Source organism: Clarias gariepinus, chromosome 23 (assembly GCF_024256425.1).
Source record: "Clarias gariepinus isolate MV-2021 ecotype Netherlands chromosome 23, CGAR_prim_01v2, whole genome shotgun sequence".
Lineage (NCBI taxonomy): Eukaryota > Metazoa > Chordata > Actinopteri > Siluriformes > Clariidae > Clarias > Clarias gariepinus.
In genome coordinates this window covers 3,794,202-3,822,043 of record NC_071122.1, presented here as the reverse complement: position 1 = coordinate 3,822,043, position 27,842 = coordinate 3,794,202, and the positions used below count along the sequence as shown (strand labels likewise).

Here is a 27,842-nt window from a genome sequence, read left to right as displayed (position 1 = left end):
TCATTCTCAGCTTGATATCCATGTAAGGACATTGTTCATAATTTCCACCTTAGCTAATTAATGCTGCACTACACCTAAACTAAAGTCTTAAACCCCAGTTATGATGAGAAAGAAGGGAAGTTATATTTGTTTGCAAAAAAGAAAAAACAGAGGTAAACTAAAGAAACATAAATTTTAATAATAATAATAATAATAATAATAATAATAATAATAATAATATCAATTATAAAGATTATTATAATAATTATTATTATTAATCAGTATTATGCCATATAATAATTTACACTTAGCTTTCACCTGTCTGCCTTCTACACCATTGTCACCTCACACCTTTACACACCTGATCCAGGTGTTTAGTGTCCTTGACAGTGTTTCTGGGACTGTGGAACAAGGGAGTGCGTTTGGAAACACTGGTCTAGACAGACATGACAGATTTATAAATGAGCTTGTTTATTCACAGCGTGCTGAGTGTGTGACAGGTTATATTAGTACCATCAGGTGTGTTTTCTCTCCTTTATTCCTCCTTCACGCTATTTACAGACCTGTTTTTAATTAAATCTTTACAACATTACAATTTATGCAACACTGGGTCAAGTGGGGCTGGAATAATCTCTTTATGAAAAAAGTCTATATAAATAAAACTTCCAGAATATCTAGAGTTAGATTTTATAAATTAAACAGATAAAAAAAAAAAAAACATAAAAAAAAACATCATCAGTTTACATATACAATAGAACCTTGAATTGCGAGTTATTTGGTCAAGACAAGCAAAGTTTTTAAATTAATTTTAACCTAATAAACAAGCATGGGCTTGATATACGAGTAGTGTGCATGCACTTTGTCTGTCACTGCTTTGTCGGAAATCTTTTAAAGGGTAAAATGCAGGTTAATTTGTTTTATTTTTACATTTTGTATTCATTATTTTTATATGAATATTTTTGGGTTGTTGAACGAATCATGGGAGTTTCACTTTGATATACAATTGTTTTGATATACAAACATGCTTCCGGGAAAAAATAATGCTTGCATTTCAAGATTTAACTGTATTTAGTTTAAATTGATCTGTTAATGATCTGTTAATGTTTGATTGTGTTTTGTAATTAAATCATATTACTGTATTTACACTGTATTTACACTACACTTTGTATATGGTAATCATAATCTAACACTTTTAAGAGCTACGTAATTCGTAATTGTTAATGTGCATACACTTGCGTAAGTCCATTACACACTCACGCATTTCAATTGTTCTATTATGTAATTATTTTCAACTGTATATGGCTGCACAATGATGTCTAACACTCTCACTCACTCATCGTCGATACCACTTTATCCCGTATTCAGGGTCGCGGGGGGCCTGGAGTGTATCCCAGGAGGCACAAGGCAGCGTACACCCTGCACAGGGTGCCAATCCATCGCAGGGCACACACCTCCCCTCATTCACTAGCAATTAGCCTTATCTTTGGACTGTGGGTGGAAACCCACTAAGCACTAACCCACTAAACATTTTATGAAAATAATTTATCTTATAAATATAAGTATAGAAATTATAGTTTATATAAACTTATAAATATAAGTTTCATTTCACTTTATTATTTTTAATGACAACAATGCGGATACTTCATGCATCGAGGTCAAATTGGACTAAGGACGGCCGTTTTCTTTGTACTCACATGCAAAGTTGAATATAATGTTTACTTTGTTTTAATTAACTGGGCAGGACCAATTTTAATTGTGGGCGGGGCCTATTTGCATTAGGTTCCACCCGCAAACTCTATAAAAGGCAAAGCTCACAACAACAATAAAGTGTGATCAGACCTCAGCTGTGTGCTTGAACCATTGTATTTAACTACATGTCTGAGGCAGCACACTAAAACCATGCTAATATGCTAACTGTGCTAATATCCTAACCATGCTAATGAGGCTAAGATGATGAATTGAATGTTATTAACGGATACCAAATACAGTAAAATTATCTTAAACATAATGTTTTCGCTGTGGGGCAAACAATGAAGGAAATTGTATAAATGTTTTTATCTGCCTGTCTGTTTGTCTGTCTGTCCATCCCCTGTGTGTCTGTATGTGAGGTCATCTTTCTGTCACAGTCTGTCTGTCTGTCTGTCTGTCTGTCTGGTATGGCCATGTTTCTGTCTCTGCTTGTCTGCTTGCCGGTCCGCCTATATGTCTTTTTTAAGGCCATCTTTCTTTCTCTGTCTGTCTGTCTGTCTGTCTCTTATGATTTTATCTTCACACACACACACACATGTATTTTTGTGTGGTATTGTAGACACATCTGTACAGCTTTGAGGTGAGCAATGACATCACACAATACATTATGTCCAGCTGCTAACTTTCTCTCTCTCTCTCTCTCTCACACACACACACACACACACACACACACACACACACACACACACACACAGTCTTCTGTAAATGCTCCCTCTTATGCGTGTGAGAGAGATAGAGAGAAAAAGAAAGTTTGAAGAGGAGAGAGAGAGAGAGAGAGAGAGAGAGAGAAACTCACCGTGTGACAGGCAGATGGAGGGATGAAGAAGAGGACGAGTGGAGCGAGTTAAACTGAAGTGAGCGAGTCAGTCAGCCGTTGCAGGGATAAAGAGACACACGGGGACTCACCACTCCTCCTTCCCTCTCACTCCTCCTCTTTTTCTCAGTTGCCCTCTTTCACTCCTCCTTCTTCTCCTCCTTCACTCACTCCTTCTCATTCTCCACTTCTACTCCATCAACTTCCTTATTCTTAACTTACTAACACTTCTTCTCTCCACTTACTCTTCCTCCTCGTTCACTCACTTATTCAAGTAACCTTTTATCTCTTTCTCAGGGTCGTGGAGATTTTGGATTGATTTGACTTTCTTTACTTTAAAATTTTTTTTATTTTTTATTTTAAGGCTAAACTTAAAATGTTTAAATGATTTTCGACATGTTTATTAAATAGGGAAAAGATTAGGAATAGGTAAACAGTGTGTGCGTGTGTGTGTGTGTGTGTGTGTGTGTGTATAAACACACGGGTGTGTGTGAGTCTTAGTCTTGGAGGGAATATCAATGTCAGTGTGAAGTTGCATTCTGTTGACACTTGCTGAACTCAAGACCTTTTCAGAGCTCTTTTACAATTAATACGTTTATGTTAACGTCTGACATTAACTTCAGTAAAACTGTGTATTTTGTGAAATATATTTACACGCATACACAAACAACAAGTCAAAAATATTCCAGTAAAAAAACTACTAAACACTATAATTAACAGTTTTTATATGTTTTATACGCCATACATTTATAAAAGTACACATTTAAGTTACTTAAATTTTAAATTAATATCTCGAATTGTTCGTCCAATAAAGCTGCTTCGTTTGAATTTAAACTGATTTTTACAGAGAAAAGTCAGAGTTTTTTTCTTTTTGTTTTGCTCTTGCTATGAGGCTAACATAGCTAACGGCCATGAAAGAGTGAGATATACAGTACATGTTAGCTTTACTGTATAATCATCAAATCAAAAGATTTATATTTTGTTTAATGTTTTTATTTTGAGATAAAACAAATCTGAATTTTAAAGATATTTTATTTCATTTTGCATCTGGAACTGAACATATGTTCATATTTATATGTTTTCTATCAGGATCAATTGATTGACTGATCTATCTATCTATCTATCTATCTATCTATCTATCTATCTATCTATCTATCTATCTAAATGTAAACATAGAAATGTTCTTTATGCTCAAATTAGTTTGAATTCAAGTTGTTTATTTCTACATGGGAATATTGAACTCCAAGACATCAGTGAGATGTTATTTCATCTGTTTATTCTCTTTATTTATCTGTTCTGTGAACACAAAAAGGTGACGCATAGTTCACTAAATGATCTTGCTATAAGGAGAACATCAGCATTTAACATTTATAACCTGGTAATAATAAAGTTTTATAATAAATCTTGTTGACTATGACTGTAATAACACAATTAAATTCAGGTTAATAGGGGCACACTGTGAAAGGGGGAGAGAGAAAAAGAATGGAATTTAATTTTTTGGACAGGTAAATTGGGGCCTAGTTTGGAAAGTAAAAGAAACTGCAACAAGAAAGAAAGAAAGAAAGAAAAAGAAAGAAAGAAAGAAAGAAAGAAAGAAAGAAAGAAAGAAAGAGTCATTGGTAAGAGATATATAAAAATAAGAAAAATATTAAGGTAAAAATCAAATATAGTAAAAAAAAAAAAAGGAAGAAAGAAATGGGGAACTACAGTAAGGAAAGGTTTAAAAGCAATCATTAAAGAAGGTGAAGTACAAAAAGAAAACATAAGAGAATATGGGAGTTAAAATATAGAAGAATAAGAAAAAAGGCATGAAAAGAAGAGACAGAGAGAGAGAGAGAGAGAGAGATGTGGATGCTTTGGGGCGTCAGGTTTTAATCAGCAACGCTGCCTGTAATGAGCTCACTGTTCCTGTCTACTGAGATTTATGTCATGTGAAGTGTGTGTGTGTGTGTGTGTGTGTGTGTGTGTGTGTGTGTGTGTGTGTGTGTGTGTGTGTGCGTGTGTGTGTGCGTGTGTGTAAAGTTACACAGTTACATGTGTGTTAATATGCTGTGTTTCAGATTTCTCTTAGTCGATGATGTCATCATGAACCTGTGTTGAACTTCTCCTGTCAGCTGTCATTAATGTCACCTTTTCGTTCTGCTTTCCTCCAAACCTACACGGCTTTTGTCTTTTACAATCTCTCCTTCTGTCTACCTGTCTGTCTGTAACTTTATGTTTATATTTGTCTCTATATCTACCTGCCGGTCTATACCCCTGTCTGCCTGTCTATTTGCCTGCCCACCTGCCTCTGCCTGACTGTCTCTCTGCCTGTCTCTCTGCCTGACTGTCTCTCTGTCTGACTGTCTCTCTGCCTGTCTGTCTGCCTGACTGTCTCTCTGCCTGTCTCTCTGCCTGACTGTCTCTCTGTCTGCCTGTCTGTCTGCCTGACTGTCTCTCTGCCTGTCTGTCTGCCTGACTGTCTCTCTGCCTGCCTGTCTGTCTGCCTGACTGTCTCTCTGCCTGACTGTCTCCCTGCCTGTCTCTCTGCCTGACTGTGTCCCTGCCTGACTGTCTCCCTGCCTGTCTCTCTGCCTGACTGTCTCTCTGCCTGTCTGTCTGCCTGACTGTCTCTCTGCCTGACTGTCTCTCTGCCTGTCTGTCTGGTGCACTGGAGCCATTTACTTTATTTCACATCAATGCTTGCTCTATGCACCGGTTTAAACCAACCAGAGAGTTTGCTAAAGCAGTAACATCCAATCAGAACGATTTTATTTGTCGTCTTTCTTGTCTCTCTGTCTGTTTGCCTGATTGGCTGTCTGCCTGTCTCTCTTTATGTGCCATTGTAGGTCTGTTTGTCTGTCAGTAGCTCTGTGTGCATGTTTGTCTGTCTGTCCTTATGCTTGCCTGTATGTATGTTTACCTGCATGTCTATCTGTACCTCTTTCTGCCTGTCTTTCTGTGCTAATATCCTAACCATGCTAAAATGCTAATCATGCTAATATGCTAAGTGTGCTAAGATGATAAATTGAATGTTATAAACAGATACCAAATAAAATTTCATTTTCAACTTCAACATAATGTTTTTGCTGTTTGGCGAGCAATAAAGGAAATTGTATAAATGTCTCTGCCTGTCTGTTTGTCTGTCGCCCATCCCCTTTGTGTCTTTATGTATGTCTTCTTTAAGCTCACCTTTCTGTCACAGTCTGTCTGTCTGTCTGTCTGTCTCTCTGTCTGGTTGACTCTCTGTCTTTATGTATCTATGTAGGTCTGTCTGTACTTCTATGTGCATATTCGTCTGTCTCTCTGTCTGTTCTCTTTCTGAATGATTGCCCTTACGTCTGCCTGTCTGTCTGTACCTCTGTCTGCCTGTCTCTCTACTTGTGTCTCTGCCAGCCTGTCTTTCTGTCTGTCTGCCTGGTTGATTGTCTGTCTCCGTCTTTATGTATCTATGTGGGTCTGTCTGTTCTCTGTCTGCATGTTTGCCCTTATGTCTGCCTCTCCGTCTGTACCTCTGTCTGTCTGCCTCCCCTTTGTCTGCCTGCACATTTGTATGTCTGTCTGTTTGCCTTGCTGTAGTCTGTCTGTCAGTTAGACTGATTATGGCTATTCTCTCTCTCTCTCTCTCTCTATCTCTCTCTCACTCTTTGTTTTTTTCTTCTCACACTGATTGAATTACAGAAAGTTGTTCAAAAGCCAAAGCGTGCCAGGCTGTTCTGATTAAGGAAAAAGTCCAGAAACTTCCAAATGATCAGAGAAAAAGAAGAGAGGGGAGGTCTGTTTGTCTTTGAGACACATGTGGAAATAATTTTCTACTCTAAAGCTCTGCGGTTTAAAATCGTTCTGATTGGATGTCACTGCTTCAGCAAACTCTCTGGTTGGTGGAAATCGGTGCATAGAGCAAGCATTGATGTGAAATAAAGTAAAAGGCTCCAGAGACCAGCTAAACGCTCTTAAAATAAAAGGTTTAAACGTGTCAGTTAATACTTGTAAGTATTGTGTGTGTGTGTGTGTGTGTGTGTGTGTGTGTTCTACGGTGGCCGAGAAGTGCAATACAAATTACCAAAACTGAAAACAAAATAACAAAAACAACCCCCCCCCCCCCCCCCCCCCCACCCAAAAAAAAAAAATTGTTAATTTTTGTTAATTTGTTTTGCACTTCAGGGCCACGGTAGTACACGTGGTGTTCACACTGAAACTCTTTTTTATAAAAACAAGTCAAATCTTCAAACTGACTAAGCTTTATGCATTTATGAGATTTTAGCTACAATGCTCTGTTCCACGTGTCTCGTTGTAAATGGGTAGATTAGTTAATAGCTGCTGAGGCTGAGGCGGGGCTTATAAAACACTTGTTAGCTTGAGTAACCTAGGAGCACCAATGCAAAAGTAAAGATACAAACAAAACATTGTATTACTAAATATTATCTATTAGCATTAGCCGAGTCCATCGCTATCTTCATGGTCAAGTGGAACCGCCCCCAGTAACCACACGGATCCCGAACAGACCACACGGAACCTCCATGGGACAAGATCTCCAAACAGAAGCGGGGCATCAGGATGAGTCAAACAGGTCTGGAGAGAAGAGGGGGTCTGGATCGCTGGCAGCTTAGAATCGTCATGTGCAGCTCGACAGAGAGAGAGAGAACAGTTGGGTTGGTTACAGTCACATAATGTATAAGCTGAATGTATATTTAGTGCAGAGTGCAAACAGGAACTCCAACAGGACTAGCTATGATAGTATGACTAAAGGGGAGTGCCAGAAGGAAACACAGGCATGAGGGCTCCCTGGGATGTAAAGCAACCAGTCACTCCACTGCAACCAAAACTGAGTGATCACTGATAGTGGGAAGCATATCAGTGAACATACCAGTAAACATACCAGTTCATCATAATACTCTATGTCCAAGTCAAGTTGAATATTTCTGACTGTGTATGTCACAGAAGCAGTAATACCAATTAAAAAAGGCTGGGCTTAGAATAACTGGACATGGACCTGAGTGATGCATGTGAGTACAGAGAGAAACATCCACTGGTTTAAATCCTGGTGCTGTTTATTTTGCTCCCACTGCCACCTTATGGCCCAATGCATATATTACAACTTAACACTTCATATCTGTCATTTTTTCTTTTTTTAGTTTAATTATATGTTTATGTTAAAGATTTTTAATTAAACTTCTTTTAACTTAATAACATATGAAAGTAAACATGTTTTGTAAAACATGCATGTTTTTAAGTTGATTTTATCTTTACAATTATATACAAATCTGTTTATTCTATATATTATATACAGCACCAGTCAAAAGTTTGGACGCCACTTCTAACCACATGCTCATTTCTTTCTTTCTACATTATGAAACAATGCTAAAGGCATCCAAATAATTCAATAATTTCCTTTGAACAGTTGATATTGAGATGTGCTACTCCTACTCTGTAAAGCCTTCATAATGGCTCTAATGTGAGGTGCTGTTCATTGGTCATTTCTGAGGCTGGTAAATCTAAATTTACTTCTCCTCTACTGGTGAGATAAGTTTTAATTTTACTTACTTGGAATGGTTTCCATTAGAGCCAGTTTCATCATCATGCTTGATGGGGTTTTAATGCATACTGTTCTTGCAAGAAATGTTTCAGAGCAGCTGACCTTCATGTCTTAAAAGAACACCCGGCTATTATTGCAGCTGTTCCTTAATTACATGATTCCATATGTTTTATTTCATAGTTTTGAAAAAAAAAAAGGGTATTGTTCTAGATTATTAAAAATAAACAATTAGAATTTAAAAGGTGTGTACAAACCTTCACTGGTACTGTTTATAGAGAGATTAGAATATATTACAATACTAAACATGGTCTTTTAAATGTAATAATATTTGTACTTTTATTTTATTTATTAATTTATTTAGTTTTTTGTCATAGTGATTGCTTATGAGTAAATCTATACAAACACAAGTCTGTATAATTTATTCTGTAATGTTAGTGATTGACATCCGAGCTCAGTGAAAGAGTTATCACAAACAGTGATAACTCTACCTCTAAGCTATACAGTGTTACCTCAGCATACGAATTTATATTTAAAAAAAAATTAAATTAAAATTTTGAAGCAAAATTTCGTATTGTGAAACTCATATTTCCACAGAAATATGGACAGGGTGCCAATACATCACAGGGCACACACACACACATACACTCGCTCACACACTACGGGCAATTCGGGAACGCCAATTACCCTAATCTGCAGGTCTTTGGACTGTGGGAGGAAACCGGAGTACCTGGAGGAAACCGGGGAGAACATGCGAACTCCATGCACACAGAGACAGGAATCGAGCCTGGCCGGGAAATTAACGCAGACCCTGGAGGTGCAAGGCGACAGTGCTAACCATTTCCTTATGGTGCTATGTTTTTACTGACTCTTGCACAAAATGCTAAAAAAAAAATTTTTTTTTATCCAGAAAAAAATTAGGTAAAAAGTGTTGAACAGCTTCCGGATTTACACATAAACCGCCAAAGGAAACCCAGCAAGCCACAGGGAGAACATGCGATGCCACCACCACCACTATAATAAAGAAGAAGAAGAAACATTGAGACATCGTGAAATGGTTTTTATTAATTATTACATTAAATACTTATTAATTTCTTTAACACTTTTTACTCTAATATTTGACTCAAGAAATTTATTTCCGTCTTTTGCGTTCTTTCGAAGCAAAACGGCTCAGCGGTGGGCGTGGCTTCTGTCCGACTAAGCCACGCCCTGGTGGGTGTGTTTCGGCGGGTATTTGCATAGAGTTGTCAGATATTTGCATGAAATGTGTGTCAGTAGGGCAGCGCTCACATGTAGCGGAGCCAATAAAAACGTGAGACACACTCACCACTTACAGTACATGCATTCATACACACACACACACACACACACTGAATCAGACAAACATCAGAACCTTGATGAACAGGCGTGTGTGTATTTGGAGAGAGAGAGAGAGAGAGAGAGAGAAAAAGAGAGAGAAAGTGCGTGTGTGTGTGTGTGTGATTTGTAAATGCAAGTCATACACTTGCATTTCCCAGTAATTGCGATTCTAGGAAAAGAGAAATTGCCTACTGTACATTACACACACTCTGCTGAGGAGAACACACCGGGACGCGACGTTACGCGCGCGCACACACACGCGCGCGCGCGCACACACATTGCGTCTTTATTAGTATTATTATTGTTCTTTGATGTTTGTATGACGGTTTCCGCGAATTTGCTCAGCGCTCGTGCTTTTGGCCCAAGTCGCGTGCGTCATGACGAGCTCACCTGGTCGCGTGCGGACAAATTCAGCCTACATTTGCGTCTGCTAACCCTCTCCAGGTCCTCCTTGATCGACTTACCATGGAGACGAGCTCAGGTGAGTGATGATGATTAAATGATTATAATGATTAGTCGTAGTACTCGCCATTTCTGCGCAGTTTGATGTCGATGTCACTCAATGTGGAACAGTAATTACTTACTTACACTAATCCCCGAGGGAAAGTCATCTGCATTACTCTTTTACCCAATAAGAAAGACCAAACTAATGCATTATGTTCCCGTTAATTATATAATAGCTCAGCTAATTCTAGAGGCTTAAACATGCAATTAGCCAATCTCTTTATGTAAACTGAGAGGGGGTGAAGAGCAAAGTTCTCTAATTTACAATTTTGTATTTATTTATCTCATAGAGCATTCCTCAAAGAAACATTTCACACTGAATCCTACTGTGAAACCATCCTTGACCATGCACAATCCAGTCTCCATAATACTGATGGTAAAAAATGTATTAATTAGTTTGCATACCAGGTGAAGGATGTGTCCTCGTAAAAGCACATGAGACCCAACTTTAAGGGCTAGAACTCTATAAAGACATGCTCCAGTAATGATGCTACTTTCCTCAAACTAATATATAATATTGAACCTTAGCTGTGAACGCACATGAGATTTTTATGCTAATAGTTAGTAGGCGGGGTTAACCTGAGTTAGTTTGCAGCTTTTTTTAAACAAGGATGTTATTTTGATTTTGGTTCACAGTGATAAGGTTTGGTGGAGAACTGGTTAAAGTTTGGAATGTTATGATTTCAGACCCCAGCATGGTTAGACCCTCAACCTACAGTAGCATGACATTTAACCCTAAACCTTTACATGTCTCATGTGTCATTTGGATAAAAGTGATGTGAAATGGGAATTATTCTGCAGAAATTTGTTCCTGGAATTTATAAAAGTTCTGTCAAGTTTTTTTGTTTCCACTCATACTGTTTACAATAATTTCACATTTTAAAATAAGATTATTTGTCAAAAAATCAAATAATGGCTTATTTTTTTTGTACAGTATTGTTTTATGCAACCTAATATTTAAAATTATTATTGTAAAATATTTATTGCAAGAGATTTTATGGTTTTTAAGAATCATCTCATTACTAATTCAGTTAAGTTGGCGAATACTCTAATGTATTATTTGCATTTTATATTGTTTTATATTGTTTATTGTTAAATAGAAGAAGAAAAAAAACCTCTCTCTCTTTGATTTTAACTTTATGATTTTGGAACCAATTTCCAAACTAATGGATTCCATGTTTCTATTAGTAATGCATTTGAATTGGAATAAATGACAGTAATGTTTTGATTTTTTTTATAAAAAATATTTTTTTTTATCAATTTAATTAATACTGACCCCACCCCTAGCTCTGCATCTAACCATACCCAGAAAGTTTGAGAACAATTAAATTTAGTTGGAGCTGGAATATAATTAGTGTACGTATTACTAATAGTCAAAAAAACACAGGACATTGTTTGGAGTGCATTAAACACATCGCAACTCAGTAATGAGTCCGTTCACATTGTGATGGAAAACCGCAGCACCTTTAATATTGAGACTTTGCATAGTGGGGAGTTAACACTAGTATATAAAACCTTTGATGAGGTTGTGTGTGTGTGTATATGACACTGTACAGTAATTCATTAATAACCCATTACACAGGTCAGCATACAGAAACCATAATTGTTAAATTGACATGTACAGTGCACATGTTTCTAAGCGACAGTACACATTCCCTAGCATGATATTAATCCTCTCATTAACCTCCATTCACGAGTTTCTCATCTGTTTGAGGCAGAACTGATGACAATGATCCTGTCTCTCTTTTTCATTAAATGTGACTATTTCATTACAGACACTTGAACAAACATATTTAAAGCCTATCAAGGGTGCATGTAGGTAACTAAATCATGTCCCAGATTTGTACATTAAAATGTTTTATTTCTTGAGGTTGATGCATTTCTTATAATGAGTTTGTGGTGTTATAAGCAGGCTGTAAGAAAAACCTGTGTGATGATGTGCCATGTGGTTCTTGGACTCAAATCTTTGTTTACATTTTGTTCCATATAAGGATCATCCCAGTCGTTTCCAAGGAGTTTTATTAATATCATGCTGGATTAAACAACCCACACACAAAGTGCACACCTCCCTGTTTATAGCCTTGCTTTGTTTTCTCATGGTAACACGGCTCTGTCTGAGACTCACGTGGATGAGCTCCAGGAGACACGTGTCACGCGTGATTCCCCCGAGCGACTGTTCCGCCCTCTTTTCTATTATTAAAGCAGTCTGTGTGTGGAAAGCAGAAAGGGACGAAAGGATCTAAAAATACACTTTCCCTGCTGGTGCAGTTCCCCATTCTGCTCCTGGAGTTCCTCCGCGCTGTATGAATGAACTTCAAGAATGACTGTGAGCATAGGAGATGAGATATTATCAGATTATTGTTCATACTGTTAACAAAAATGCTGATTTAAACAAAACAGTGAATTAAAAGTGCAAGCAAATCTTTTTGTGTCTTTCCACTTTATAAATTTATGGCCTGTCATGATGTGTGTTCCTGTTTTCATATATTGACTTTTGATTTATGTCAGAACTACCTAGTCAGTAGTCATACTTCTTACATTCTGATTAGCTGGTCTGTTTAAAGCCTGTGCTTTGGTTTGGTCTTTAGGTGCATTCTGATCAGCCTGAAGTACCCTGCAAAGTTTACTGCACAGGGTGTTCAGCCATATTAAGTAATATTAAATAGTGAAGTAATAGTTCAAAGGCAACTGTGAGCAGTTAAGGTAACAACGTGTCTTTTCTTCACCGGAAAAAGGAATGAAAACGTTCCTCTTAAGTCATTGCATCTTGCTGGAGCATGAAAAAAAAATGGAGCACTAAAAATTATTTATATGTTTATTATCATGATTATCAAGGATGACATCATGTTAATAGGACACATTAATTAACATTTTCATTTAATCAAGAAATCCTTCATATTATATAGGCTAGTAAGCTGTAAATTAATAAATAAATCTCTGAACATCTTGTAAATTAATCAAATAATTAATACACATTTCAATCGTAGAAACTCAGAGTAGAGCCGAACAGTAGAGTTTGGGCATCTAGTAAGGATGCCACCAGGGCGCCTCCCTAGGGTCCAGCTGGTAGGTGACCACGGGGCAGACCAAGGACTAGATGGAGGGATTATATCTCCACACTGGCCTGGGAACGCCTCAGGATTCCCCAGTCAGAGTTAGCTGAGGTGGCTGGGGAAAGGGAAGTTTGGGCTTCTCTGCTAGAACTGCTACCCCCGCGACCCGACTTTGGATTAGTGGTTGAAGATGGATGGATGGATGGATGGACATTTCAGTAGTATAGGATTTATAATGGTATCAGATTTTGTTTCAATAAATATTCAATACTTAAGGTCTGTAGTGTGAAATTTCCACCGCAGCAGGTATCCGAGGTGCTTATGTTACCATAAGAAAAAGTAGTTAATTACACTGGGATGGAAAACAGATTTTGTCTTTCGTCTGTTTAGTTTGAGTACACCAGTTATCACTTTGACTTCTTATGCTAATGCTAAGCTAATGTTAGATCTGTTTTGACTATCTGGGTTTGTTCATCTTTTCTTTGAATTACTTATTATAGTTTAATAATAGCACACACATTTACATTCTGCCCTGTTTCTTCTGCCCTGATTTAGAATTAGAAAGTTTCACAAGTTTAAATTATGACTCTCTGTGCGATTCACTCTGCTGCTGAATAATGAGTGTGAAAGCTTTAACTTTTGTTTAATGCAGAAAGATATAAACATGCTGGTGTTCAGAATTTTGTCCCTTTTTGCCCACCATACTGGCACCCTGACTTGTTTTGAAGTCTTTGTGTGTTTCAGCCAGCGGTCAGTGGGTCACACAGTTAATGGAACACAGCCGGGTTCCTTTTCCTCCTGCTTTGTACACCGCAGTTACTGTGCCGTTTATCTCAGGACTGTAAACGAATGAAATAATGGTGTGTTAATATGTAGCCCGTGCAGACAATAAACCCTGTAGAGCAAAAGGTTTTCTGTTCTTGTATAAAGAAACACGACCTTGAATCGGGTGTGCCATCAATCATTTACAGAATTGTACATTACTTTTCATTTGAATTCAGATTCGAGGAAATTATGAGTTAAAGATTAACCTGAAGCACAGATATTACAGGTTTTGGGATGAGGCACAACTGAAACTCTTTTTTTGTTTGTTTGTTTGTTTGTTTTTACATTTTTTACTTTACTACTATAGCACCGATGATGAATTTCTGCAGTATTATTAGTTAACATCTATATTTAACACAACATGCACCTTGGCATGTTTCAAAAATGTCATTATTTAAATCCAATTTTACTTCACCTATTACTTTTTTTGAGAAGTATTGCTTCTGCTTGGTTGTATTTAAAAAAAATTTTTATTAAAGTAATCAAAATATTCCTTACAAATAATGTGTTACAGAAGCAAAAAGACTTATTTATTTATCTTGCCATCTAGCTAATCGTCTATGCAGCTAGCTTGCTTTTTTATTATTAAATAATCCATAAAGTATTTATTTAGTGTTCATAATTTCTTTATTAAAAACTATCTAGACTGTAACTACAGTGGGACCTTGGATTGCGAGTAACTTAGTCTACAAGCATTTTGCAAGACAAGCGTTTAGTCAACATCCTTGCATGTGTACTGTTAATTATAAAATTGTAACCACGTGTGTATGCACGCACATAAAAGCAAAAGCATGTGTCATTAGATTGGTTCCTTGTTAAAGAAGTTTCCCGACAGAGCAGTGTTAGTGTGTTTGTGTGTGTGTGTGTGTGTGTGTGTGGGTTAGACCCTTTTTTTTTTTTTACCAGACTGTAAACGTTTATTTCTTTTGTAAAGTTGGATATTTTATCATGGGAGGCTATGGGGATTACCTAAATATTGGAGCCAAAAGTGGTGACCTAGTGGTCATTTGAGGAACTGCACATATTGGACTCATTTTTAAAACAGAATTTTGTGGAATTATTAGCACAATGTTTGTTTTCATTTTCTTTTTAAAGCATTTATAAATAAATACTATATATTATTTTATACGGTATGATATAAACTTTGCATATTTGTTGTTCATGTGTACTGTATAATGTTTCAACATAATGTTATTACAGTAAAACACCTCATACACATCCTTTTATTTATATATCTACACTTTTACTTGACTTTGTGTCTTTGTATCACAATGGTAATATGAAAAGTTCTGCTTTAACTACACTTTGGAATGCATGCATGCACACACACCCAAACATACACGCCCACGCATGGCATGAGATAGAAAAAAGATAAAAATTTTGGCAAGTTTCAACAATTGTTAACTAAATAGAAGCTGACAACTAAACAAAAGCTTGTGTCTGACATGCCGATGTAGTCTTTTTAAAAATGTGTGCGTGTGAGGAATGTAAAGAATGTTAACGCTGATGCACAATAATAGGTCAGAGATTTTTACCCGGAATTCTCACATGCTAATCTGTTCATATGCTTCTTGTGCTTTGGATCATGGTGATTCGAAATGGCCAGTGCTTCCCATGCACAGCTTCTGGACTAATGAATATAAATTGGCCATCTGTATTTTCTGAAAACATCCTCTTTGCATCCTCTTTTACACTGCTATAAAAACTAACCATTTAAAGTAATAAAAAAAAAAAAAAATGCGGTACGATCCAATTGGCTACATTCTCCCTTCGGGTACCTGCCCGTGACGTCACCGAGTGGATCCTGAATCCGTTCCTTAAGCGCTCGGCCACTTGACTAGTGTATCATACGTTCACCGCAGAGCGCAGACCATATGAACCACAGGGGGCGGGGAAAGCAACGGGATATATATATATATATATATTTATAATGTACATTTTACAAATGCAAAACACAATTAACATCTGTGTACAAAATCTGAAAAATTTAAGTGTATCATGGACTGTGAATGTGAAAATCATCTTTCGTGTGTGAATCGTCCTGGATTTGTGTGTGTGTGTGTATTTTTGACTTTGCTGGCAGCAATGTGGGTCACTCACATTGAGCTACATTGGCTATTCTTTAGCCAGTTGGATGCGACCTTACCATCCAACCAATCACAGCCCTCCAGGAGCTTAGCACTCGAGTAGCTCAGCTTTGCACACTTTTTGCGCAATTTGAGTTAATTACAACGGAAATTAAGTTTTACCTACTTAAACCAAGAACAGGATGCACGTGTAAGTTATTACTTTATTTCATAATGTTTCATTAATGAACTTCACCAAAAATAACACAGCTAACCATTTATCATCTTTATAAACACGTTACCCTCATTATACACACTTTGTCAGAGTTTTTCATTATCAAATGAAACAATGCAATCACTCAGCATAGTAAAAATACCATGTGACTGACTGTCTTTACAATTTGACTCTGGTGAATTGATTTATTCTTTATGACTTTTTAAACTGGTGTTTGGTCCGTTTGAGCTTACAGTTACAGCAACAAATACATATAGCATGTTGTACTTTATGTAGAAACTATGTTAAAACAATGCGGTTTTAACATACCTTAAACGGTATAACTTAGTGTCTGTACATTTACAAATACACATTTTCTTTCTAATAATTTAGGAATTTCTTCAGCAGTACATTTTTCAACGACTTCATGATCGTTTGGTTCATATTTTGGAGAGACGCCACTAAACACTGACCACCTACAGGTCATTTGCAGACAGAAGCTGGTGGTTATTTCTGCCCTGGATGAAATGATACATATTCCAGAAGATGTCATGCGCACTTTTAAAATCTAAGCAACCTCATACAGCGTCAGTGGATCAGACAAATATAAATATATAAATAAATAAAAAGACTACAGTAAAATGCTGTACTCTGACACGTTTTGCCAGCTGCTATGTAATGCTGGTATTATTTTATCAATTAACTTTTGTCACCTTTTAAAACAGTCTTTTATAATTATTTATAATTCACTTCACTCTAAGCTGCATGAATGGATAAATTGAGAGCCATGATTTTTGATGCTTTACAAGAAACATAATTCTCCCACAAGATTCAAGGCTTTACTTATTGCATAACTAAATTAAATTACCATTTTTAACTTATCTCTTGAATGAATGAATGAATGAATGAATAAAGTACATTTTTAGCAACCACTTGTCGCCACATCCTGATATAACTGATATACCTTTATTTGAAGCTAAAGTTACATTCAAAATGTTTTAAAAAAAATTTTTAAAAAAAGTTCAAATTGTGTTTTCATCCATTCCTGCTGCCTTCCTGGTATTAACTCTTCTTCAAGCCTCAGGCTGTGCTCATAGATGTCACAAGAGCGTTTTTCATTGATGGAGCTGTGAGCACTGATATTGAGATTAGAACAACTAATGTGATTGCAATAGATTAAGCTTTAAAACAAGCATAAAAAGTGTTAAACTTGTCCTCTAGAGACACATCTACATTTATTGTTCTTTAGAAAGGTGATTTATACTCCAATATCATTCTCAGGCCCTTCCTTTTGGAACCATTGGTTTATCCACCCAGCTCTAGATGTTCTGACGATGTTTTTTTGATGGTTAATTGTTTCACTAACCAGTTTCCCAGATAAATCCCACAAACCACTCCCATAAGCATGCTGATGGCATTAAAAGACCAATCATGTCCTTATTTAGAGGGTCCTGCAAAGCAGCCATTGATTGATTTATCAATTCAATTTATTTTTATAGTGCTTTTAACAATGGTCATTGTCTCAAAGCAGCTTCACAAGATGAAAAGAAAATTTATGGAAGTGTGTATGAGTAAAAAAAAAAAATGTGTTTAGATAATAATGAGATTGTCCCTAATGAGCAAGCATGATTGATTGATCCATCAAGCATTTGACCTCCCTCTGTACCAGAGCTACCTGTTTTAGCCTTTGTTCATATTTGGTCATTAAAGTTTAAATTGTGGAAGAGACTGTGCCTTGTAGGCATTTTTAAATGAAGTCAGTGTTTGTGCCCCTGGTGGAACTGGTGATATGTTGGTGAAGGTTGGCACTGCTTGTTTGAGGCTGGGATTGTTAACCTGAGGTGTCCATGTTTATAGATAACAGTGTGTTATAACCTACAATCAGACCACATGAACATGGTTGTAGGATTTAAACTGCAACATTAGCATAGACCCCTAAAACTTCCATCCATGTGACATCACCAGGGCAGAGCACATTAATTACATTTTGCCTAAAAACTATGAGTTTGTGTTATATTAATTATGATTGTGTGTGTGTGTGTGTTTGCGTCTTTAGGAGCAGGAGTGATCTTATACGCCTGTTCCGGCTTGAGTCCCGACAGCCCATCTAGTGGGTATCAGACTCATTCACCCTCCTCTCAGTCTCAGCCTTCTTCTCCAGAGGAAATGGTCTCTGAACTTCAGCACAGGACCACAAGTAGTGACCTGAGCCTCACCACAGGCATTTCCTCTTCATCTAAACCCGTCTTTCAGTTCCCCGAACTGAGCAACACTCACATTACATTATCAGGACAGAGCGCAAACTCAGAGTCACTCATAGGCAGGAGGTCATGTGGTGCTTTTACACGTGAGTCACTATGATTCTTAACTAATTGTTATCAAGGTTTTAACCAAATTAACCTGAAATTAAAAACTGTCTTTTGTAAATGCAAATTAATTTATACATTTATGCCAATGTCCTTTGTGGGGCATTGGTGGCTCAGTGGTAGGTTTCTCGTCTACCATGCAGAAGGCCCGGTTTGATTCCCAGCCAATGGATTGGATGCAGTGTCGGTTCCAAGCTCAGATAAATTGGGAGGGTTGCGTCAGGAAGGGCACCCAGTGTAAAACATGTGCCAAGTTGTTTTGCAGATCAGTTAGTCCACTGTGGCAACCTCCTCAGTGGGAGCAGCCGAAAGACTAAACAAACAAGAAATGTCTGTTGTATATCAGCCTTAAAAGCGTAAGATAATACAACACTGCAGGTTTACTAGGGGCAGAGCCCCAGTTTATAATGGGCAGATCTGAACAGGTAGAGCCGTGACCATGTAAACACGTTTAACAAACAGCGTGAAACAGTGTTTATTTAAATGCCCTGATACCTGCGCACTTGTACCGATCATTAGGTAGCACCAGTAAGGTATCACGGCCAAAGACAAAGTACAAAGCAAGCCAAAGACAAAGATCAAGAAAAAGACAAAGGCAAAAGCCTCAGCCGAAGTACTCTAAAACAGCCGGCTTGCTTAAGAGTGGCATGCACCAGCAAGTGCTCCCATCCATAAAATCACACATAAACCCCATTTTTATTAGTTTTTTAGGGACTTATTTGGTCTCAAGGAGATGGTGGAGCTTCATTGGTTTTTGTTTTTCAGTTTTCATCGATTTAGTTTTCTAATAAATAATCCCACACTATCTCCAAATGGGAAGGTCTTACTGCACCTTGCATGTCAAAAGACCCCTCAGAAGCTCTTATAAATATCACTACATCTGCAGCTGTGTGTGGCTCTCATAACAAAAAGTACTGAGGTTATTGTATAGCATAAGCTGGAAGGAATAAATTAAAATAAAAAAACCATTCAGTAAAAATAAGGAAATTTATTAATTAATGGTTTAAAATCAAACAAATGTCCCCAATCTAAAAGATGTTAAAGGCACAGTTAGGCCTGAGATCATTACAGTCGAGGTCTGGGAGATGATTGATTACACAATGCTGAAATCCTCATGAAGTCATTCAGTCAGATTGTCGGAGAAGGCATGGTCCCAGAGCCTGCAGAACACACATTATACAGTAATACTGATGTGGAAGGGCAACAGAGATGCCAGTAACTCCACAAACTACAGACCAGTCTGCCCACTGCGTCACGCAATAAAGATCTGTGGACAAATCATCATCGCTGAGGAGCAGCTTCATTATCACTCCAAACCAGTGCAGATTTGTAAAAAAGGATGCAGAACCATGAACCCCATGAAAAACCAGAGCTAGAGCCACACAGCCTCCTTCAATTTTGGAAAAAGGTGTTCCACCAATTGGTCTACAGTATTAGCCCTTAGAACTCATAAGACAACGGCCCTAAAAAAAAAACATAAGACAAACACTAGGAAGAAGATTATTATGCAGAAATAATAATTAAAATGAAGATTAGCGTAATAAGATTGTTTTTAAAAACGTATGAAATCCTATAAATAAAATAAATAGCTGAAGCTGATTTCATAAGTGTCATGTTCCTTTTTTTATAACTGTTAACTAATTTAATATATTTTTTTTTAATTATTATATATTAATATATATTTTATTCCTAGAGTAGGGAGCAGTGGAATGGTGTTGTTGTGTAAAGTGTGTGGAGACATCGCATCAGGATTCCACTACGGAGTTCATGCATGTGAAGGATGCAAGGTACATACACAAACACACCCACAAACATACACACAAACCCTATAGATATATAGCCATCCCACCCCCAACTGATTCAAACTAATAGGAAAAAGTGTGGCACAAATGTGTGTACTTCTTCATACACTTCTCTTACTGCGATGCTGCAAATAATCATACACTAACATGGTCTTGGTGTGTTGGTTCCTCACATGTTGCATTTTTCTCCTCAGGGTTTCTTCAGACGCAGCATCCAACAGAACATCAGCTACAAGATGTGTGTGAAGAATGAAAACTGTCTGATTGTGAGAATGAACCGTAACCGCTGCCAGCACTGTCGATTCAAAAAGTGTCTCTCTGTCGGCATGTCCAGAGATGGTCAGAACCTTTATACCACTCCTGTAAATGCTTATAAAGTGCTGTATTTAGTACAGTGGAACCTCGGATTATGAGCATAATCCATTCCGGAAGTGAGCTCGTATTTCAAAACACTCGTAAACCAAATTTAATTTTCCCATAAGAAATAATGGAAACCTAAATTATTCATTCTACAGCCCAAAAAAATAAATACATAAAAATAATTAATACAAAATATGAAGTAAAAATAAAACAAATTACCTGCACTTTACCTTTCAAAAAAGTAAAAAAAATAAATCAGTGTTTCCGTGTGTGCATGTAGGCACTGGTTGAGTAAGTGGAGACTCTTCCTTTCAGCCCCTCCTGTCCCCCCCTTTTCATCTTAAACATTAAAACTTTCTCCTTTCGTTTAAACACACACACACATTAATGGAAAGACTGTTGTTCTCTTCTAAATTTTTAAAGCATCTCCGCTTTATTTTAATATTGCTCACGACAGCGTAACAGACCGTTAATTCATGCTGGTGTAATGATGAGATGGACAAACTGGTCTTTTATTTGCTACATTGTCAGGTTATAGTACAAACTTTCGGGTGGATGCTGCACTTAAATCCAACAAAAAAAACTATTGAAGAACAAAACTCAGGCTTTATATCCTAGCTTACATCTCGCATTGCCGTTCACACACACCGGACTGCATTACACAAAATGCATCTCCCGCACTGTATAAAAAACTGTACACACGCGCTTCCGAACACAAAATAAAATATGTTTTACATACACACACGGGGTCACATTGTTATAGTAAACAGTACATGCGTGCACGGATGTTGATTATACAGTAAGAGACAAGCACTAAGATCCAGCAGGGGAGACGATTCTGCAGCGCAAGAGAGAGAAAAACCATTGGCTCAGTTGTGATCACGTGACGCTTGGGGTCAAAACAAGAAGCGCATGCATGAAACATGAAGCTCGGTGCTCATAAACCAAGACAATGCTCGTTTTTCAAGTCAAAATTTATTTAAAATTTTTGCTCGTCTTGCGGAACACTCGTAAACCACATTACTCGTAATCCGAGGTTCCACTGTATTTAGAACACATGAATAACCTATGTTCCAAAACTTAATGAGAGAGCTCACCACGCTCATCATTTATACTGCAGCATACAGAATGTACACACACACACACACACACACACACAAATGCACACAAATCAATCTACTTCAATTTCATGATCATCCAAATGGAATTAATTTAACTAGCTTCCCATACTTCATACATTTATTTTGTCTGCAACTATTTTATACGTAATTATTTTTTTTATTTATAGTTTCATATTTTTTGACATTTCATTATTACTTGCATTTATTTACAAGTAGTGTTCAAGCCAAAAGTGGGACTTTTGAATAACCGAACACAGTTCTAAGAGTAAAAACTCTCTTTATGTCTTTATATAATCTGCTACACTACTGCACTTATCTCAGCAATTCACTAGTGCTTGGATACCATCAAGGTAGACATTTTTTTCAGTATGCCAGAGTCATGATCAGACTGCCTGCTTCACTTCTGAAACGCCGGCTTCCCAGGAATGCCAAGATCCAAGATGTAAAAAATCATTATTTTAAACATTTTTTATTTTTTTCAGTTGATAATGTACAGTAAGGTACAGTAGGTCTTGAACTCATTTCCTCATATTTTGCTTCCAAAGCTGCTGATTTTATTGTATCTTTAATGTAATATAGAGGAATAGTTCACCAGGCTTCCTGAAAGAAGTATATTGTCTCTCATTCTCAGTCAAGTCTAGTTGCAATCAAGTCTAGTACCTGAGCAGTTTCAGAGGAATGTTTTTTGTTTGTTAAGTCACACAGCTTACACATCTAAGCAGTGAACCAGTTATTATTTAACGTAATCTGCAGCATTTATTTATTTAGTAGTAGTAGTAGTAGTATTTAGATTAAAATTTTCTTATTCTTTAACTTTCTTAAATTTTTTTCTTTTTTATGGCTTTGTGTTTGATGTCCTGCAGTAGCTTTCTGATCAAACCCTACAACAGCATTCTCACGCAACACCCCATCGTCCTTATCCCATACCCCTCAAATCCACACCGGGGCAAGAGCAGGCGTTAGCGTTAAACAGTTAGCACTGTGTATTAGTAACTACACATCTTTTGATGTTACTGACCTGTTGGCCTCCTTACCTACAAAAAGACAGTGAGGATGAGTTGTTGTTTACGGCATTGACCTTTAACATTTAACATTGTTTATAATAACTTTATACATTGTAAATGGAGCTTATGTGAAGCTTACTTAAAGTTCTGTATTGTATTATTCTTTTTTATAAACCCATGTCAGTTATTCTTTACATTCCTATATATGGTATGTACGTATTAAAAATGAAAAAACACTTAAGATTTAACATCACTATAATTAAATTTCTTTTTTTAAATTAATGTATAAATTATTTAATAAAAAAAAACATTAAATTAGTCCAGCACACAGTCTGTGTATAAATTTGTAAGTCGATTTGAATACGAGAGTCTGGCAATTGTCTAAATATAAAGGTAAATGTAAACAACAGTGCCTGAATCTCTTGAATTTAAAATATTTGTAATACATTTATGATTGTTTTTGGTCAAAGCTAAAAATTTGGTAAAACTTTGTGGTTTTCTTTTTTAGCTGTGCGCTTTGGTCGTATTCCTAAACGTGAAAAACAGAGACTCCTGGATGAAATGCAGAGCTGCATGAACAGCCACAAAGCCACCGACAATGACTCAGCCACGCCCTACAAAGCCCCACCCATGGGAACCACCCTCAGTCCTCAATGCCAAAAATTAGGGTCAGATGAGGTTTTCAGGACCTCTTCTCATTTCCCTATCACTGTCAAGGAGGAGGAAAAGCCCAGGAAGATAAACAATGACAATGATTCCTGCCAGTCCCACAAGTTTGTTCTTCCTCACTTCACTTCAACTACATCCTGCCCTGCCCAAGGCACATTCACACCTACTTGCAACAAAAACATGCCCACGCCCACAGTAAGTGATGCCCATATCAAGAGAGAAACGCCCTCTCCGTGGAGCCCAAGTGCTGGAGCTAAAGTTCTGGTATGTGAATAAACTTACAGTACAGTTACACTGAATTAGTTAAATAAATGGATGAATTAATGAATGAAGATTATTGCAAGGATTTGAACTTTCGTTCCATGGTTTCATATATACTGTATGCCATGTATATATTCATATATAATAAATGTATCATGTACTGTATACAACATTTAGTTTATCCTAACATTTATCCTTCACCTAAGATGAAAATTTGCTGCAATTAACTTGTCGAGACATAAATAAAATAAACTTTCTCTCTTTCTCTATCTGATTCTTCAGGCGTGTCCTCTGAACTCATGTCCCGTGTCCCCATCAGATCGTTCCACTCAGCAGATCTGGGATGCTTTTTCGCAGTGTTTCAGTCCTGCAGTTAAAGAAGTGGTGGAATTTTCTCGCAACATTCCGGGATTTTACACGCTCAGCCAAGACGATCAGATCCAACTGCTTAAATCAGGCACCTTCCAGGTGAAAGAATAACTCACAACAACCACGTAACGTTATAACAACTCAAAAACTACTTAACAACTCTCATAATGGCCTTAACGCTGTCTCATAGCAACATCATCTCTGTATAAGCCTAATAAGTAATCCCTAACACCCTCAAAAAAGTTCTATTAACAATTTTGTATCCTCATGATAACTTTAAACAATTTATATTTTCTTAGCAATTTAAATGTTTTATAGCAATGAACAGCCTCATGACACTTTTATGAGAATGTTAAAACAACACTCTTATAGCAGTATGTGCTTATAACATACTAATCTCCTTTATACTGTATGTTAAGTCAGCCCTAACTCGCATTATAATCGGAATCTTTAGCTGAAAGACTAACTGTGTACTTGCTGAAACATGTTTCACAGGTTCTGATGGTGCGATTTTGTTCGCTCTTCGACCCCAAACAGCGAACTGTGACATTTTTAAATGGACAGATGTATCCTCTGGTGGCTTTAAGGGCACTTGGCATGGGGGCTCTACTGAACACCATGTTTGATTTCAGCGAGAAACTGAGCATTCTGGGATTGGAGTCAGACGAGATGTCATTATTCATGGCTGTAGTGCTGGTTTCTGCAGGTGTGTTGTGTTTAGAGCAGTTTACTCTGTTTAGATAGATAGATTGATATGATATATGATATAAAATGATATATGATATGATACAGTATGATATAATATGATAAAAAAAACAACAACCAGAAAACAGTGACGGATTTAACAAGAGTTAAATTACTCTAAATAACAATAGAGACATGATGGCAATTTGTAGTTTTCACTTTTATTTTAAAACCACAGGAAGGAAGTATGTGCTAAAACAAACAAACCAAAAAAAAACAACACCCACACACATTTAGCAGACGCCCTTATCCAGAGCGATTTACATTTTTATCTCATTATACATTTGAGCAGTTTAGGGTTAAGGGCCTTGCTCAAGGGTCCAACAGTGGCAACTTGGTGGTTAAGGGGTTTGAACCTGGGACCTTCCGAACCGTAGTCCAGTGCCTTAACCACATGACATGGTCCCCCAAATCATCACAGACCTCCCATGGAAATATCACACTGGACTACACTTTAAGTGTAGCTTAAAATCACACACAGTTTATGTACAAATAGCCAAACCATTTCAATTCTTTGAAACCTCTCTTTAATAAATCTTTATATTTATTAATAGCCAAATCCTCTTCCAATCACAATACATCCCAATGTTCGCTTTAATCAGTTATGTCAGTATTATTATATATCATCCACAAATACTATTTGTGTGCACGAATTTCCTCCAACCTGGCTTCAGGTAAAAAAATCTAATCCACAAGGAAGAGTTGCAATGTCAGTTAAACTCTATTATATATTGGTATTCATTAGTGCATTTTTTTGATCATTTTTTATTTAAGATCGAAGGGTGCTTATCATTGTGCTAATCATGCTATAGCTTTATTGATGTTGACGCTAGCTAAAAATTAACATCTCCAAAATGTCAGAATTAAATGTTAAAATTATTTTTTAACCCTCTCTCCTGTTACAGATCGGTCTGGTGTCTCCGATGTGGCTGCCGTGGAGAAACTACAGGAAGAATTGATAGATGCTTTGCGATCTGTTCTTGTACAAAGGCGGCCAAATGAGAGCGAGATTTTTTCCAAATTGCTCTTACGTCTTCCTGATCTACGAACACTAAACAGCTTGCACTCAGAAAAACTTTTAGCCTTCCGCATCGACCCATAAATAATACGAGATTTAATGTTAAATTAAATGTTTAAAAAGTGCTATATATTACACTGTTGCCTTAAAAAGGGAAAGAATGTAGTCATGGTGATGCCTATAAAAATTTGCATAGCAACATTATTTCCTGAATACCAGAATGTATCGCAAAGCTTGCTACCTGTTGTCCTTAATTGTTGAAAAGTGTAAGTAAAAGAACCTCAGCAGTGTCATGTTTCACCTCATCTTCTGTGGTTATGTGATATTTTTTTTATTTAAAACTTTTCTTAACATTTAAGCTTACTGTAGCTACCAGTAGCTCAGCTACATGCTAACTCACTATGTTACTAGAACAAATTTTGCTGTAATGCCTAACACAAATTATATTCTTGTTTTATTCTACAAATGTGTGTTTGTATTTGTTTGTTTATTTTGCATTTTTCAAACATCACAAACAATGTTGCATGTTAACCTGTAAGGTGGGCTGTTGGGTTCATTATGTTAGTTAAATGACACTTTGCGTAGCCATGGGAATGATTCTACAGTAGCTAGCTAACATATATGAAAAAAAAATTTCGACAACAGGCAGCTAATGTATACATGTTTTACACCATGATTTTATTGTATTTTTGATTTCGGGTTGTTGTCTAAAAATGGACCCATATGACTCTCCTTTTAAGTTTTTCCATTATAAGGAACTTTTTATTTGAAGGAAGAAAAAAAACTTGGATGTTATAAAGTTTCAACAAAATTGTTAATGTTTATTGTTGTTAATTATCAGTGCAGGTATCTAATACATAGCTAAATTTTGTGTTTTTATAATATTCCTTTGTTTATATTTGAACATTTTGACATAAATCTCAAATATATAAAATTTAGTTAATCACCTAAAACATATTTGGGGTCTGAAATTTTCTTTTCTGGTTATATCCTTTAATATAAGAAGATATTTTTGAAGATTTGTACTGTATATCTAAACACACAAACTACAATAATATTTAGCAACAATTAAAGTGTCAAAAGATTTTTGGTGTATTTTGTGTAAGAGCACAAACGTTAACTAATTTGCATTTAAAATAGACGGACCTATCTTTGACTTTTTCCATTTAACAAAATTTTTTGGTTTGTGTACGTCTTTTTATTTTAATGATACTAAAAACTTTTTTTCTTTTTTGTTGTTCTTTTTTTATGCATTTCCATGACTAAAATTTAAACTTTTAATTATCAACTATTAAACTTTTACCCCTATTATTATCACCAAACTAATCAACATGGTCCCAAATGGTCACCTGCGATATGTATATGCTTTTGTTATTATCATCAAGGTGTTTTTTTTTTTTGGGGGAGGGGGGGGGGGGGGGTTTAGGTCTGTATTTTAATGTTTGCTGATTGATTCTAACTGAATTACACTGTTTTATCAGGAATTGTGTATAAAATTTGTTTAAAAAATGTTATTGTATTGTTTGTGCCTTTTGAATAAATGAACTGTATGTGATATAATTCAGATTTATATAGAAGTAAAAAAGAAGAAGAAGAGCCCTGGAATAAATGACTTACTGAAATAATCTTCCACAGAGTAAAAAAAAAATAATAATAAACCATATTGCCTTGTAAATTTTTTCTGTATGCTTGATTTTTTTTTATTTCAAATGCATAACTAATTTTATTTTAACAATTTTAAAGCAATATTATAGCAAAATTAAATATATATATATATATATTTATATATATAAATTATTAATTAAATGCTTAAATGAAAAAAGTTTTTAAATGTGAAAATTATACATTAAAGTTGAAAATGTGAACAATTAACATACTGTAAGAAAATCTAAAATGACTTCTGCAAAAAACGTATGCCGCCCTCTACTGTTAGAGATAGACCAGAGTTTAAAGGTTCAAAAATATTACTTTGTATGTAAGCAATGTTTGTTTATATAGTGTTAATCTGATTCTTATGGTAGATCAAATGTCAGTAAGACAGTCAGATAGACAG

The 27,842-nt window shown here is 36.4% G+C and overlaps 2 protein-coding genes across 4 annotated transcripts in view; one reads left to right on the top strand and one right to left on the bottom strand.

Annotated features, from left to right (window-relative positions):
• LOC128511618 (retinoic acid receptor gamma-A-like) overlaps window positions 1-2,616 on the bottom strand; it is a 39,722-nt gene extending 37,106 nt beyond the window's left edge. Inside the window, exon 1 of the mRNA XM_053484554.1 lies at window positions 2,525-2,616. The gene's annotated coding sequence lies outside the window, so the exon portion shown is untranslated. The remainder of the gene's footprint in view (window positions 1-2,524) is intronic.
• A 6,886-nt stretch (window positions 2,617-9,502) lies between these two features.
• nr1d4b (nuclear receptor subfamily 1, group D, member 4b) lies at window positions 9,503-27,183 on the top strand. 3 transcript variants are annotated; one of them, XM_053483475.1, is made up of 8 exons: window positions 9,503-9,894; window positions 18,132-18,422; window positions 20,140-20,228; window positions 20,438-20,582; window positions 23,237-23,661; window positions 23,941-24,126; window positions 24,523-24,733; window positions 25,677-27,183. In XM_053483475.1, exons 1-8 carry the CDS (start codon window positions 9,879-9,881, stop codon window positions 25,871-25,873), a joined length of 1,560 nt encoding a protein of 519 aa, XP_053339450.1. In that variant the 5' UTR covers window positions 9,503-9,878; the 3' UTR covers window positions 25,874-27,183. The 3 variants fall into 3 exon arrangements, with proteins under 3 accessions (XP_053339450.1, XP_053339449.1, XP_053339451.1); XM_053483474.1 differs by having other exon boundaries at window positions 20,137-20,228; XM_053483476.1 differs by lacking the exon at window positions 9,503-9,894 and having other exon boundaries at window positions 18,273-18,422; window positions 20,135-20,228.
• Window positions 27,184-27,842: the final 659 nt, after the last annotated feature.

Excerpts from the sequence above, each read along its gene's own strand:
- nr1d4b (XM_053483474.1), top strand. Across the intron at positions 18,423-20,136 it reads GTCATGTGGTGCTTTTACAC|TAGGGAGCAGTGGAATGGTG; the intron begins GTGAGTCACTAT and ends TTATTCCTAGAG. Across the intron at positions 24,127-24,522 it reads TTAAATCAGGCACCTTCCAG|GTTCTGATGGTGCGATTTTG; the intron begins GTGAAAGAATAA and ends CATGTTTCACAG.